Source organism: Zosterops lateralis (genome assembly GCF_965231275.1).
Source record: "Zosterops lateralis genome assembly, chromosome: 16".
NCBI lineage: Eukaryota > Metazoa > Chordata > Aves > Passeriformes > Zosteropidae > Zosterops > Zosterops lateralis.
The window spans coordinates 5,755,000-5,767,731 of NC_139776.1; the positions used below are offsets into that span (position 1 = coordinate 5,755,000).

Genomic DNA, 12,732 nt, shown 5'->3' on the forward strand with positions numbered 1-12,732 from the left:
ATGAACACACATGGCCAGAGCAGCTTTCAAAGGCCACAGCCCTGTTCTATCTCAATATCCATAAATAGGTTAAGGGCCTAATTTTAGGAACTACAAAATGTTGACTGCAGTCTACCACTACTGCTCAATGACTGCCTTTCACAAATACACATTTTTAAAGTGCTGTAAGGTGTGCTGGCAGTAAGTAGTTTTCAGTGCTAAATTATTTATAACAGTTATTATCCTATTACGCATTTGAAATCTCCAGTCTGGTTTTATTGAGTTACTTCCTGTAACTCAAGCCATTAAAACAGGATACACTAAATACTAGTATTGAATTAATACTTGTTTTCCTTAGCCCTAAATACATTTTTTCATTAGAGCAAGTTTACCATATTTATGTGTATATTAGCTCCATCTTTCCCTGTCAGCAGCAGCTGGTAAAAGCTGATCTGCACTGTTCCTGCACTGTTCCAGACACAACATCTGCCCATCCCTGACAGACCCATGGGATTAGACTAAGCACACCTGTGGTGAATTTTAAACTGCAGAGACCAACACAATATGTATCTGTATCTTACCGATGCCATTTAAATATTTGTCCCAATTAATCATGAGAGCAATTGACAATTGTCATCAGATTTGTGGCCCCTTAATTCAGGGCTACAGATCACTGTCAGCACTGTGACACTGCTCCACATTCTGGCTCCTTTGCTGAGTGGAACTGACTGGCACAGAATCTCGGGTTTGTAATGCCACATTCCTCTACTGCTGCTGCTTTTCCTAATGAAATCTGCTCAGCTGAACACATCAAACTCCACTCACAGTTCAGGTAAAATTTTTGGTGCATTTGTTTTTTAAAGAGCATTCCAAACAGCATGAGATTTCATGCCTTCATACTGTATGAGAACTCACTGTCCCTATCAAAAACTACCAAAAGATGTGTCAGCATTTGTAGAATCTTTGCTGATATATGTCTGTTTTATTAAAATGCAGCTACATAAGATAGTTGTTACGTTCCCATCACCACTAAATCCCTCAATAAACCACTTTCTATTAGTAATTAAGTCTGATTATAATACTTTTTACAACTGGAAGTGGTGTGTATGTGAAACAGAAAAATGAATTCACATACCATAAGCCACTGCAAAAGGACAGTGCAGAAGAGCCCATGACACATAAAATCTGGTAATAAATATCTGAGTTAATTAAATATAAATCAGGATAATTCTCCATTTTGCTTTGTTTTTAAGCTGCCCATGTCAAAGTTTTCTGCAGATCTTCTAGGTACTAGTGCAGTCCTCAGTTGTGTTCCAAATCCACTCCATCAGAAAACAGGAGAAATTCCTAATCCATACGTCCCTGATGGAACTGGTTGGTACAGCTGGAATATCTTCTAACTGGGATTTCTGGAGTGGCAGGGTTTGATTGTCCTCTCCCTCCTCCCCCCTCAGCTCATATTTATCTAAATATGATAGACTATCTAAAGGCAATGCTTTTCCAGGCCTTGCTAGACTTGACTGGAAGGCACACGATTAAATTTAAGGAGACAATGACCACGTTCCATAAAATATTTTTATTGATTGTGAAAGAAAGAAAACATAGTAAATTCCATCAGGTGTCATTAAAAAGGTGTGGATTACATGCTGTGGTTTTCAGACATACATAAGACAAGAGGAAGAGCTTACCTGATTCTTTTCACCCATTTCTGAAACACAACACAACTTAGCACAGCTGATATAGAGGCTGCCACTGGACTTTCCCACAAGTGTTAACTGACGGCAGAAGGTTTAGTGAATCTTCCAGTGAAACTGTTCCATCCCATGGCCTGCCTGCCCTTGGAACCCTGTTTCTGCTAACCTTTAATCTACTTGGCCTACAACCATTTATGTCAATTTGAAAACCTGACTTATAAAATTTGCCTCCATGAACACCTGCAGATGAGACCTGAACTCATTCTGAGCAACTCCTTCCAGTTTTGAAATACTTTTGCACTTGAAACTCAGCAAAACCAGTCTGACATTAAATATATCTCTTACTAATAGTGAAGTTTGGCTACATTTGCCAACCTTCAATCCAAGGAAAAGAGTTTCATTTGAAATTAAACCCATAATGGAGAAGTAAAAGAAGTGTAAAACAAAGCTGGTGTTTCCACAGGAATGCAAAAGGCAACAATTAGGTAAACTGAGTTATTTATCAGACCAGCAGACATTTACGGCAGATTCAATGGACAATCCCATCCTTGTGCTACTGCTCAAAAAGGATGGTATTTCTTTACTTCTGCCTGGAAAAGCCAGTCCACAAGTTAAGATTCTTTGCCTACATCCCTGTGACAAGGTGTTCTGTATTTGGTGTTTTCACTTCTTGGCTATGAAATGAGATTACGTTTTTGCCTAGCTTTCAAAAATTCACTAAATTACAGACTATGAAGTGCTGAGATCCAACAATTCTAGTTATACAGTAATTCAGACAGCAATAATCCTGCCTTTTTAGCTACTGCCTAAAAACAATCACCTAGCCTGTGCACTGTTCAAGGACAGATAAAAGAGATTTGAAGTATATGAGAAAAATCTTGTCTGGGGATGCAGAGCAAGTGTCCTTGGCCATCTCATGGAGGAAGGGACAGCACTTAACTCATGACGTTCCATTTGTTGAAAACCTGTCCCAGCCACTGTTGCTCCTGCATTAAAGCTCTGAGAATGCTTTATTGAGTTTTGTGCTACACTTGTATCTGAGAGGTAGAGCTCAGTCAGCCTCCCAAAAAAGTGAGCTCCTTGTTGGTTGTTCCATACCTACCGTGCAGTGCCAGCCATGGCCACAAGAACGGAGTTCTGCCTTCACTGCAGCCTGCAGCTCTTCAGCTTCTCAACCTGGGATTTGCTATAAAAACTACACCCTTTTTTGGAAACTAAGCATATGCCACTCCTTTTCCTTAGACGAAGATGACTCCAAATTTTGTAGAACGGTGTTCCACAGTTGAATTCATTCTCAGCTCTTCTGTCACCACATTCAATGTGGGGCAAACTCACCAAACACTATTACAGGTAATTCTATCTAAAGATAGAAGATGCTAATCCTAAGGAATGGGTTCCTTTCTCCCCAAAGGACTGATTTTCTGAAATCAGTGATTTGACTAGAGTTTGATGCAAGTAGAACAGAACATTTCAAACACCACACTGCATGTACAGATTAATTCAGCACGGACTGTGACAATGCAGTTGAAGCACCAGAAATGTTACTGTTGTTCTCACTCTGACTTCTTGACTCCTCTGTGGGATAAGTCTCCTGCTTGAATTAAGCAGGAGATGTGAATGGCTTGTAAAGGTCTAGGATTTGTGAATTTAGGAGTTGCTGATAATAGGGTGGGAGTTTTTTGTGGTTTTGTTTGACCTTTTTAAGTATAGTGGCTGCTCCACATCCTTGATTTTACATGTAACCTCATTCTCCTAAGACATCTTGTTGGAAAGATTAAAGTTTGGACAATTTTATCTTAGCAGAGTTTGATTTCCAGTTTTTCCCTAATTAAGTACTTTAAAATTGGTTTTATATAAAAAAAATTAACTAATGATTACATTAACTATTTAACAACTTGTCTCAGATTGCCTTTTGTTTTGTGATTTTTCCTAGCATTGAACCTCCCCTGTTTTGTGCTTACCTGGTCCCTCAAATGGCAAGAGTTTGGAAGGAATTGGGTCCTTAGAACTCAGGGGGATCAGGTAGAGATCCTTGACATGTCTGTTGTTATTAGCTACAACACCAAAACGACCACGACTGCTAAAATAGGAGTAGAGAGAGATATAGGCAACTTCTTCTTCTTCTGTTGCAGGGTGGAAACGAATCAAACACAATTCCTGGAATACAAAAGCAAAGTGGAAAAATTCAACCTGCAACATACCAGCAAATGAAATGGTGAAGGGCAAATTCAAGAGGTAAAAATAAACTGCACATTTATCACTCCAAATATGCCTTCAGAGCAACACTCTAGATTTAAGAGACTACTGCTGTTCAATTTGCAACATTAAAACAGAATTAGGTTTGTCATTTTCAGAAACACAAATTACTTGTGTATCTGACAAAGTGAACAGCTTGAGGCTCCAATGACAAAGAAATGGAAAATCCTTAGTTTCATGTTTTTCTTGATCATGTCTATCATTTTTTCACCTCTGAAGTGGCTTTAATACAAAAATATTATAAACACATTAAATGATAAGTTTCTTTTCTTTAAAATTTGAATTTCAATCTCTAATATTTCAGTTACTAAATATTATGAAGATTTAATTACTGTGCAGGAAAGAGAGGTCAAGATTTATGGCTTAATAAACACATTACTAAAATAAATCAAAAATTTCAAAGAAGTGGTTTAGGTAGTTTTGCATGTGTGATCTATGTCAGTATTTGCTGTTTACTACTCTATATTATAAAACGTTGTCATTTCACATTGCTCTCTATTTCTCCTGGGTTTTGCAAAGGATTTTAAGTGAATACCTTAGAAAGCGAAGATTTGAGTTTGCCAACATAATCCCAGACTGTCTTCGGTGAGATCCTCCCACCAATATGAATTGTGTCAGGTAAATCCTAAACAAGAAGTATTACATGGTAATGTGAGAAAAAACAAAACCAAAAATGGCAGTGTAGGTTGCCCCATCCCAGCAGCCCAGTGGATAGTTAAATTTTAGCAGATTTTGTATATATGTTTTTAAATTCAGCCAGGCTATTCCTAAATTTGGAGGTGTTTAATTATGGCCAAAGGCCAACAGGATACATGGAACAGATGCACACCCCAAACATGGATAGCAGCAACACATCAAATAGGACATACAGAAGTATGTCCATTACTGGCACTTCTAGGGAAAATATAATATACATATATATTGGCTTTTATAGGAAAACTGCTATCTGAAATACAGCTTTTCTCCACATTAGCAGCGACCCCAAGTCACTTGAATTCTAGTGAGTTTCCTGTCACGGGGACAGTGAAACTCATTCAGCAACAGCAATACTCAGAAGTACAAGCAATCCTACTAAGCCCTAATCCATACACTTGTGTTCGAAAATTCCTAAGTCACCTAAAATGCCCTTGAGAGAAGAGGAAGAAAAACCCTTCTACTGTCTCATTATTTGAATGAACATCCTTCTCAGGACAGTATCATCCAACTGGTTTTACTTGAAAATTAGTAACAAAGATGATACTTTTCATAATCAGCTGAACAAAATTTTCTAAGAGATCACATGAGTGACCCATCTAGTTTGAGAATAGAACAAGGCAAACACTTTAAAACACTGGCTCCTAAACAAGGAAGCTGATGCAAAGCCATTATTCCATGTTAGATCCTAACAGATGTATAAACATGTTGAAAGACATTAGAATTCTTCACGGATTTGTGAGGAATTTTTAAAAGGCTGAGTGTTTTTTTCTGGAGCTACTTTTCCTATTACTACAAAGATCTCATTCACCACTGCTACAGTTCTAATACAACTCTATAAACACACAGTGCCCTCAGCAGGTCCCTTTCTAGCAGCAGGAGCTGCAGCACAGACCCATTCCGAACACAAACACACCTCACTAAGATAATCAAAGCACCCGGAGACTGGATACGCTTTAGTGACAAATTTGGCCACACTTTGCATGTTAATAAATCCTTTCCAAATGGTGTTGAGACGAGAGAGAAAGAGGGAGGTGTCGCTGTCCTGAGGTGAGCGAGGCTCTGAAGCACTGCAAAACAAATCCAGACAGAAAGGTTACAGAATGCCAGTGAGGATGGGGCCCTTCATTTTAAACTTTCTTCCCTCCTCCTACTGATCTGATACTTTCTTTTGAATAAGTAACAAAATTTTTACTAGATGCTTTGTTAACGTTTTCCATTAACTTGATATTAGTTAAAAAAGCAAGGAGTAACAGAAAATAAACTTGTAGCTGCAGACATGCAAAAAGATGCCAAAAGGTACGATTTTTATAAAACCAGTTATAGACTTCTCACTAATTAAATAGACAATATCCTTCTGAAAGATTCTGAGGTAAAAGAACTTGCTAGGAATAAAACTATTTTAACTACAATTGCAAAAGGATATACTAGGCAATATCTATTTTTACTATTGTGTATACTCAGAATGTGAAAGAAATCCACTTCCTTTCAAGCTGACCAATTGGTAATTTTAATTCATATTTAGATGCAACAGTATTTTAATACAGGATGAAAATCTGGATATGCCTCTAAGCAATCTCTCCCATGCACTGTCTTTCTAGATATTAATGTATATTCAGACTTCTAAGTCTGCATGACACCCTAAAGTTTTATTTCTCTGTTGGAACACTATAGAATCTTTGCTGTCAACACACACTGATGCTGCAAAAACTCTACCAAACTACAGAAAGCACATGAGGAGAGATGACATTTTAAAAATGTGAATCAGGCTCCCTGAACTTTAAATTTCAACAAGCTTTTTGGCTGAGGGAAAGGGAACAGGATATGGGACACATGGGAATCGGCAGAGAGCCAAAGGAGGGATGTGGCAGCTGCTGAGGATACGCACTTGATGTTGGGTGACTGATGAACTGCCAGGTATCTGGGATCTGGAGAGGAAGAGGGTTTGGTTAATATTGATTTGGGGACAGCCATAACTGGTTTGGAAGTTTCCTGTTTGGTTTCCCCTGTGGAGACTTTGTCAGCTGCAGGCCCAGAACGCAGGGCTGGTGTCACAGTCCCCGAGGTGGTGCTCATGGCTGTCCTGGGGTCTCTGCCAGAAACGGTTACAGTTGTGACAACAGGGCCAGCACAGGAGGCAGGGAGAGCAGAGACCTCTTCAGACACAGCAGAGTCTGTGCTGTTCTGGCTCTGGCTTGTAGGAATGTAAGTTCTTTCTGTGGTTGGCTGGGAAACTGTTTCTGCTGGCGGTTCAACATCAATTTCCATTGCATCATCAGCGACAGGCTCTTTGTCAGGTTCTGCTGCTGGGGCTGCTGCAGGACTTTCATATTTGGCCTGCACTTCTGGCTTTGATTTCGACTCCACCTTCTTAGCAGAAGCCCCTGACTTCACCTTCTTAGCTGGTATCTCATCTTCTGATGCTGAAATCTGACCTATAGATTTATATCAAGCACTTTTGATTAGTATTTAACAGTAGTTTGGAGAAACTACTTCAAAAAACCCACAAATAATCAAACAACACTCTTAAGTAACAGTTCTTTTACTTTGCCCAAGGTCAGTATTGTCAATAAATACCTGTACAGATTTTACAGTTCAGGTCAAAGAGATGGGCTCGATGCTGACTTGTTGTATCCTTCAACATGCTGCTAAAAACATCCAGAGAAGGAGCACTGTTCAAATTGGGTGCAGTTCGAGTTGACTCCTGCTGCTCCTAGAAGTGAATAAACACAACAAATGTTACAGTTAATCAATAAAAGAAATACTTTGGAAACTTTTAATTCAGTTTTTAAAAGAATGCATAAACATAGTTGCTTAAAGTATATAACGTTAGATGGAGTTATTACATGATACACATCATCATTTCAAGCCACAGTGCTTTTAAGTAGAGCTCATGCTCAGAAAGAAAAGATTTTTCTCTAAATTGACATCAAGGGGTAAAAAATATGTAGCATTTCTGAAGTGCCTGCAAAATATGCCTATTACTGGCTGTTGCAGTCCTTCACACTTGAAGAATGTGCATAACACACCCAGTGGACAATGATATCTTCATAGTTCAGTGAAACCATCTGTATTTCTGATGACAAATTTGAAGCCCTAACTGCTATTTCTCCCCCTCCACATCCTCATGCTGAAGGAACAGCCCCAGTACTCACATCAGAGTCAGATACTGGTGGAGAATCCTCCATATTGACAGCAGGCACATGTTCCCGTTTTACAGCCGTTTTCTTGATCTCATGAGATTTGCTTCTTGACTCCGTCTGAAAGAAACAAAAGGGTTGGTAAAAACTCCATATATTTATTTTACTCTGTACTTTGCTATCATTTAGTATGTGGTAGGGGAAAAGTGTATTGAAACTGAGTGCTATTAGTATTTCATTAGGAAGAAAATGGTGCATTAACGCATAATGGATGGTAAAGATTAGCAAACTCGTTCTTAATTTGTACTTAAGGACACAGGGAAAAATTATGCTACTTACTGCCTTAGCTGGTTTCTCCTTCCATACAGACAGTTCTTTAGATAGAAGTTCTTCTGGCTTCATTCTCACCAGTTTTGACAGGGAGATTTCCTCACGAAGGACACGATGGAAAAGTCCCTGAAAGCAGAAGAGACTTTGGCCATGCTGAAGGGAACTTCTCAGGTAACTGACATTATCAGTGCTGGACAGGCAAAACCTGCTCCAGTTCATTAATTCTCTATTAAAAATATCACCTACTTATAAGCAAACTTGGAAGGGTGCACCAACCAGAAATCAGGGGTGAAATAAACCCCAAGTATAAATATATCACAGCAAATGCTCAAACTTTATAAATATCAATCACTAACTAAACTAGGCTTTGAACTCATACTTAGATAAAAATATTATTAAAAATGCTTGAATGACTTTATAATAACATTTTATCATTTGATTGGTAAGTCTCCATTTTGAAACTCGTAATGTTGAGAATAGAGTCTGATATACCATTCAAGCCCAAAAGCACAGTTTTAGACAAGTTTACTGTTTTAAAAAATTCCAAACCTGGTTTTTGGGGTCCTTGAGATTGAACATGATGCTACGGTATTTGCTCTTGTATCTGTTGTCTGTCACTTGGAACAAATTAAACATCTCCTTCTCAATGTTGAGTGCCACTTTCCCTACTTCACTCTCTGTCATGACCAGGTCATCGCTGTCATTGACTCTGTTGCAAACAAGAACAGGAATGTGTGATTAGGTCAGGGGTGAGTGGTCAGGTACAGACACAAAAAATAAACTTTTCAGAGGTGACCTCAGCTGCTCCTCACCCAGGAAGAGCTCTAGACTCCTTTAAATGAAACCTCAAAGCCAAAGTCTATCTCAGGACCTTGAAATCTGGCAAACTTTAATTACTGCCCATAGATGGCCATGGATGACACGGCTTTGGGAGACCAAGTCAGCCTTTACTCCTGTTCATGGCACTGCCACCAGGACCGTCTTTCCCAGGAGTGACACAGGGAGCACAAGTGCTTGAGTTTCAGTCCTTGATTCCCCACTGTGACCAGGATTTCCTTTTCAGACACAATACCAGAAGGCAGTGCTCTCTGGCAAGTCTTTAGGGTTGGCATTATCTTTAATAATTATTGTGGAAAATCTGCATTTTTTTGTGTGTGTGTTTTTTTGGGTTTTTTTTCCCTGTCCTAAGTGATCATTGCCTGTTTACAAGAACCTCTTGTTGTTGATTTTCATGTTGGAACAGGAGGGAATCTCTCATTCAGTGAGACCTTTCACTATGGTGTTTCTTGTACTATGTTCTCTACAACTCTACATCTCCAACACTGCCATCTCTAGACTTTAAAACTCAGAGCACCCTACATTATAAAAGCTTCTATGCTGTGATTTAATCCTACAACTGTAATTGTCGCAATATAAATGGAATAGCAGGGTTTCTTTTTATAAAGCCTTTATCACATGCACATTTATTTTCTAATAGGAATTTTTATTTCAAATATAAACCTGAGATGCTGACTGCACTTGCAGTGATATGTTGCATAAATTCAATCCCTCAAAATTCCTTATCGAGACAAACTAGATTCCACATGCTACTTCTAGATGCAGCTTCCTGTATAAAGTGTTTTGAATTCCCACCTCTTCCACAAAATTTCTTTCAGGGATCGTCGAATATTCTGGCGAATCTGAGAGTTGGGCTGTGACTGGGCAGGACTGGCTGAGGCTTTTGCTTGACTACTTCCAGCTGCAGCTGACATGGAAGACAGTGAAGGCTTCTTGAGTCCTCCACTCAAACTGGAAGACGGAGGTGCTTTCTTGGCAACTGAGGAGCCATGAGAGAGAGGTGACTGTTTGGAAGGAACACTGCCTGATGAAGGCCAAGGTTTCTTGGGAATGACACCTTTGAAACTTCCAGCAGGTTTCAGTGGTGGTTTAGTTAGTGACGTGTTGGAGTAGGATGAGGACTTCTTGGAAGGCAGATTTTTGGTGAGAGAAGAGGACTGTTTCTCTGTGATAGATACCACAGCCTTCTTCGGTGCTGATGTGGACTCTGCTCGGTCTTCGTTCCTTTTCTCTTCCCTTTGAGCTGTTAAAACAAAGAGGAAAATACAATATTAAAGGCTTAACTTTATAGCTTTGTATTCATGAAGATCAAATACCAATCTATAAAGAAAAGTCTGTGAAATACCATCTTCAATGAATAACTACCAGGAAAGCAGTTTAAGCTATTCTCACTTGCCTTGTTAAAAGTGATTTTTAAAATCATCTCATGGTTGACTTGTTTGTTTGTTGAAAATTTTGTGCATAAGAAAAACTGGGGGGGAAAAAGGCACCACCTTCAAAGATTCCTGAGTGGGATTTCATGGTTAAGCTTCAAAATCAACCCAAATTATCACACATATAAAAAATAAAAGTAATGCAATACAGTCCACACTCTAAACAGAAAAAGTCTCAATCAATTGATTACAGAGGTTGACCTGACAACAAAGTCCATGAATTTGAAATTCAACTAGTATTACCCTAAGTTGAGTATTACTGAAGTTTAATAAACCTATTCAGTTCCTAGATAAGTCTAGATTTAAATAATATTTAAACATTAATATTGCTGCTCAGGCTGTAGCCATCTAATTCTCACCACTCTCAAACTATTCCATTCATAATATTCAGTTTTCCATTTAAAATTCTAATCTTACAATAATTGACACCATATACAAGAAAATTTACAAAGTCTAAGTAAAAGCTACAGTTTTCACACCTGTAGAAGATACACTTGCACAGGATTTTAAAAGCAAATATGTATTTTTAAATTGCATTTCATCTGTACCACCTTCTGGCACTGACAAGAACAATTCAACCCAGCAAAAAAAGCCAAACCCCAACCACACACATGCCCCTCCAACAGAACATCATCTGCCTCAAAGTTACAGTGGGCAAACACCAGCACATGGATCCTGAGAGCTCAAATGAGGATGGGTTCTGAGGGAAACTACCAAAAAACAATTCCTAAAACAGAGTTATTTTAAACCTTGTTGAAGGTTTGTAGATATATCAGTCCATATGCTTTAGGCACAATGTGCAGGACACTTCCTAGAAACAGTCAGGAGTCCCTGTAATTCTATCAAGGACCAGCTGGCCCCTCTTCACCTTCCAGGTCTGCTCTGATGAAAGCAGAAATCACTGGAAAAGGCCTAAACTGTCCTGAGATGGACTTGATAAAGACCAAGCCCTCTGGGGTGGTCGGGGTTTATAACACCCCAGGCATCAGCATAAATTCCTAATGTAATCATCCTTCAAATTGCTGAAGATCTGGAATTCTTAAGGGACAAATGATACTCCCTTATTTCATGAAGAAATGGCCTTGCAAGTTTCTGCATGCCTAGTGGAGACCAGCACTGCCTGGAAGCAGCATGCACTTCCAGCAATGCCCCTCCTCACCCCCTCCCTGAAACTGGCCCTCAGTGCTGGCAGCTTCCAGGGACACGGGTGGGAGATGAGCCAAGAAACACCACGGGAACTGACCTTTTGTAAGGTGAAGTGCAAGGGTGTATGCTCAACTTCTGCTGGAACACAAGAAGCCAGAAGATCAAGAGATACTGTATCTTTGTCCCCCATTTTCTCCCTAAAAGTACTTTACAGCTGAGGATTTTTTCTGAGCCAGATTTACCTACTTGAAGTGTAAAACAAAACCCACTGTCTAAATCCATTAAATCATTTCACAGCTGCGATGATTTTGCTATAAATAAAATGCAATCATTATCCTCACACTACTCCCAGAGTTTTCCCTAGACTGGCCTTGATTCCGGCCTGACTGAGTGAGGGACACCTTCCGTGTGAGCCACAGTGTCTCTGCCTATGTCTCCTCTAACACTATTCCAGTTGTCAAGAGGACTCTGGCAATTCCAGGAGGGAGGAAGGGGATGAGGAACTATTGCTGATATGGTTGATTTGGTCAAGCAGGGTCCCCAGAACCCAAAAGGTAACCAGGCAACCTATTTTGAGGTCAGTCTTGAACAGAGATGGCAAATATTCAAAACATATGAACTGATAACACTGCAGGAATTATTCCCACTCTCTTTCTCCTGGTTTATTTGATCTTCTGCACAGGACGGTACCTCTTGAGGCAGGTAGGACAGCAGCACACTCTGTGACCTGCCACTGCAAGGCAGGACAGAACAGCTTGGCTTGCAAAGTGGTGACAGCAAAATTCAATCCTCAGTACCAAGACATTTAGTTCTTTGTGGTTACAGCAGAAGTATGACTGTAAATTTATTCTTAATCCTCTATCTACTTACTGATTAGTTCAAAGTAGTTAACAAAAACAGAACCAAAAATAGCAGAACCAAGATATTTTATGTCTGTCAAATGTGTATATATAGGAACTATACCCACACCAAACACCTTTCTGTTGTATCATAGAAAGAATACAGATTTGTAAATTAATAAATAAATAAAAGCTACTAGTACATAGATTGACATTCCTGGGGTTGAAGGTCAGCAGTCTGTAAGGTCCAAGGTCACACAGAGGCATCCTTTAACCTGCCAGCTGACACCATGACTGTTTTAAAGGTGTGTAATTTTATGCTTCTTTAGCCAATAGAAAACACACAAGTAGCTCCCAAGTATCACATATACCTGACAGTTTTAAA

The 12,732-nt window shown here is 39.3% G+C and overlaps 1 protein-coding gene across 3 annotated transcripts in view; it reads right to left on the minus strand.

Annotated features, from left to right (window-relative positions):
• Window positions 1–12,732, minus strand: part of DIDO1 (death inducer-obliterator 1) — a 48,511-nt gene that overhangs the window by 7,080 nt on the left and 28,699 nt on the right. For all 3 annotated transcript variants that reach the window (XM_083873115.1, XM_083873114.1, XM_083873116.1), the window contains exons 8-16: window positions 9,725–10,172; window positions 8,642–8,801; window positions 8,102–8,218; window positions 7,778–7,882; window positions 7,200–7,335; window positions 6,511–7,057; window positions 5,539–5,692; window positions 4,465–4,554; window positions 3,635–3,830 (exon numbers count right to left, since the gene is read on the minus strand). In XM_083873115.1, coding sequence (XP_083729241.1) covers window positions 3,635–3,830; window positions 4,465–4,554; window positions 5,539–5,692; window positions 6,511–7,057; window positions 7,200–7,335; window positions 7,778–7,882; window positions 8,102–8,218; window positions 8,642–8,801; window positions 9,725–10,172 — 1,953 coding nt within the window. The remainder of the gene's footprint in view (window positions 1–3,634; window positions 3,831–4,464; window positions 4,555–5,538; window positions 5,693–6,510; window positions 7,058–7,199; window positions 7,336–7,777; window positions 7,883–8,101; window positions 8,219–8,641; window positions 8,802–9,724; window positions 10,173–12,732) is intronic.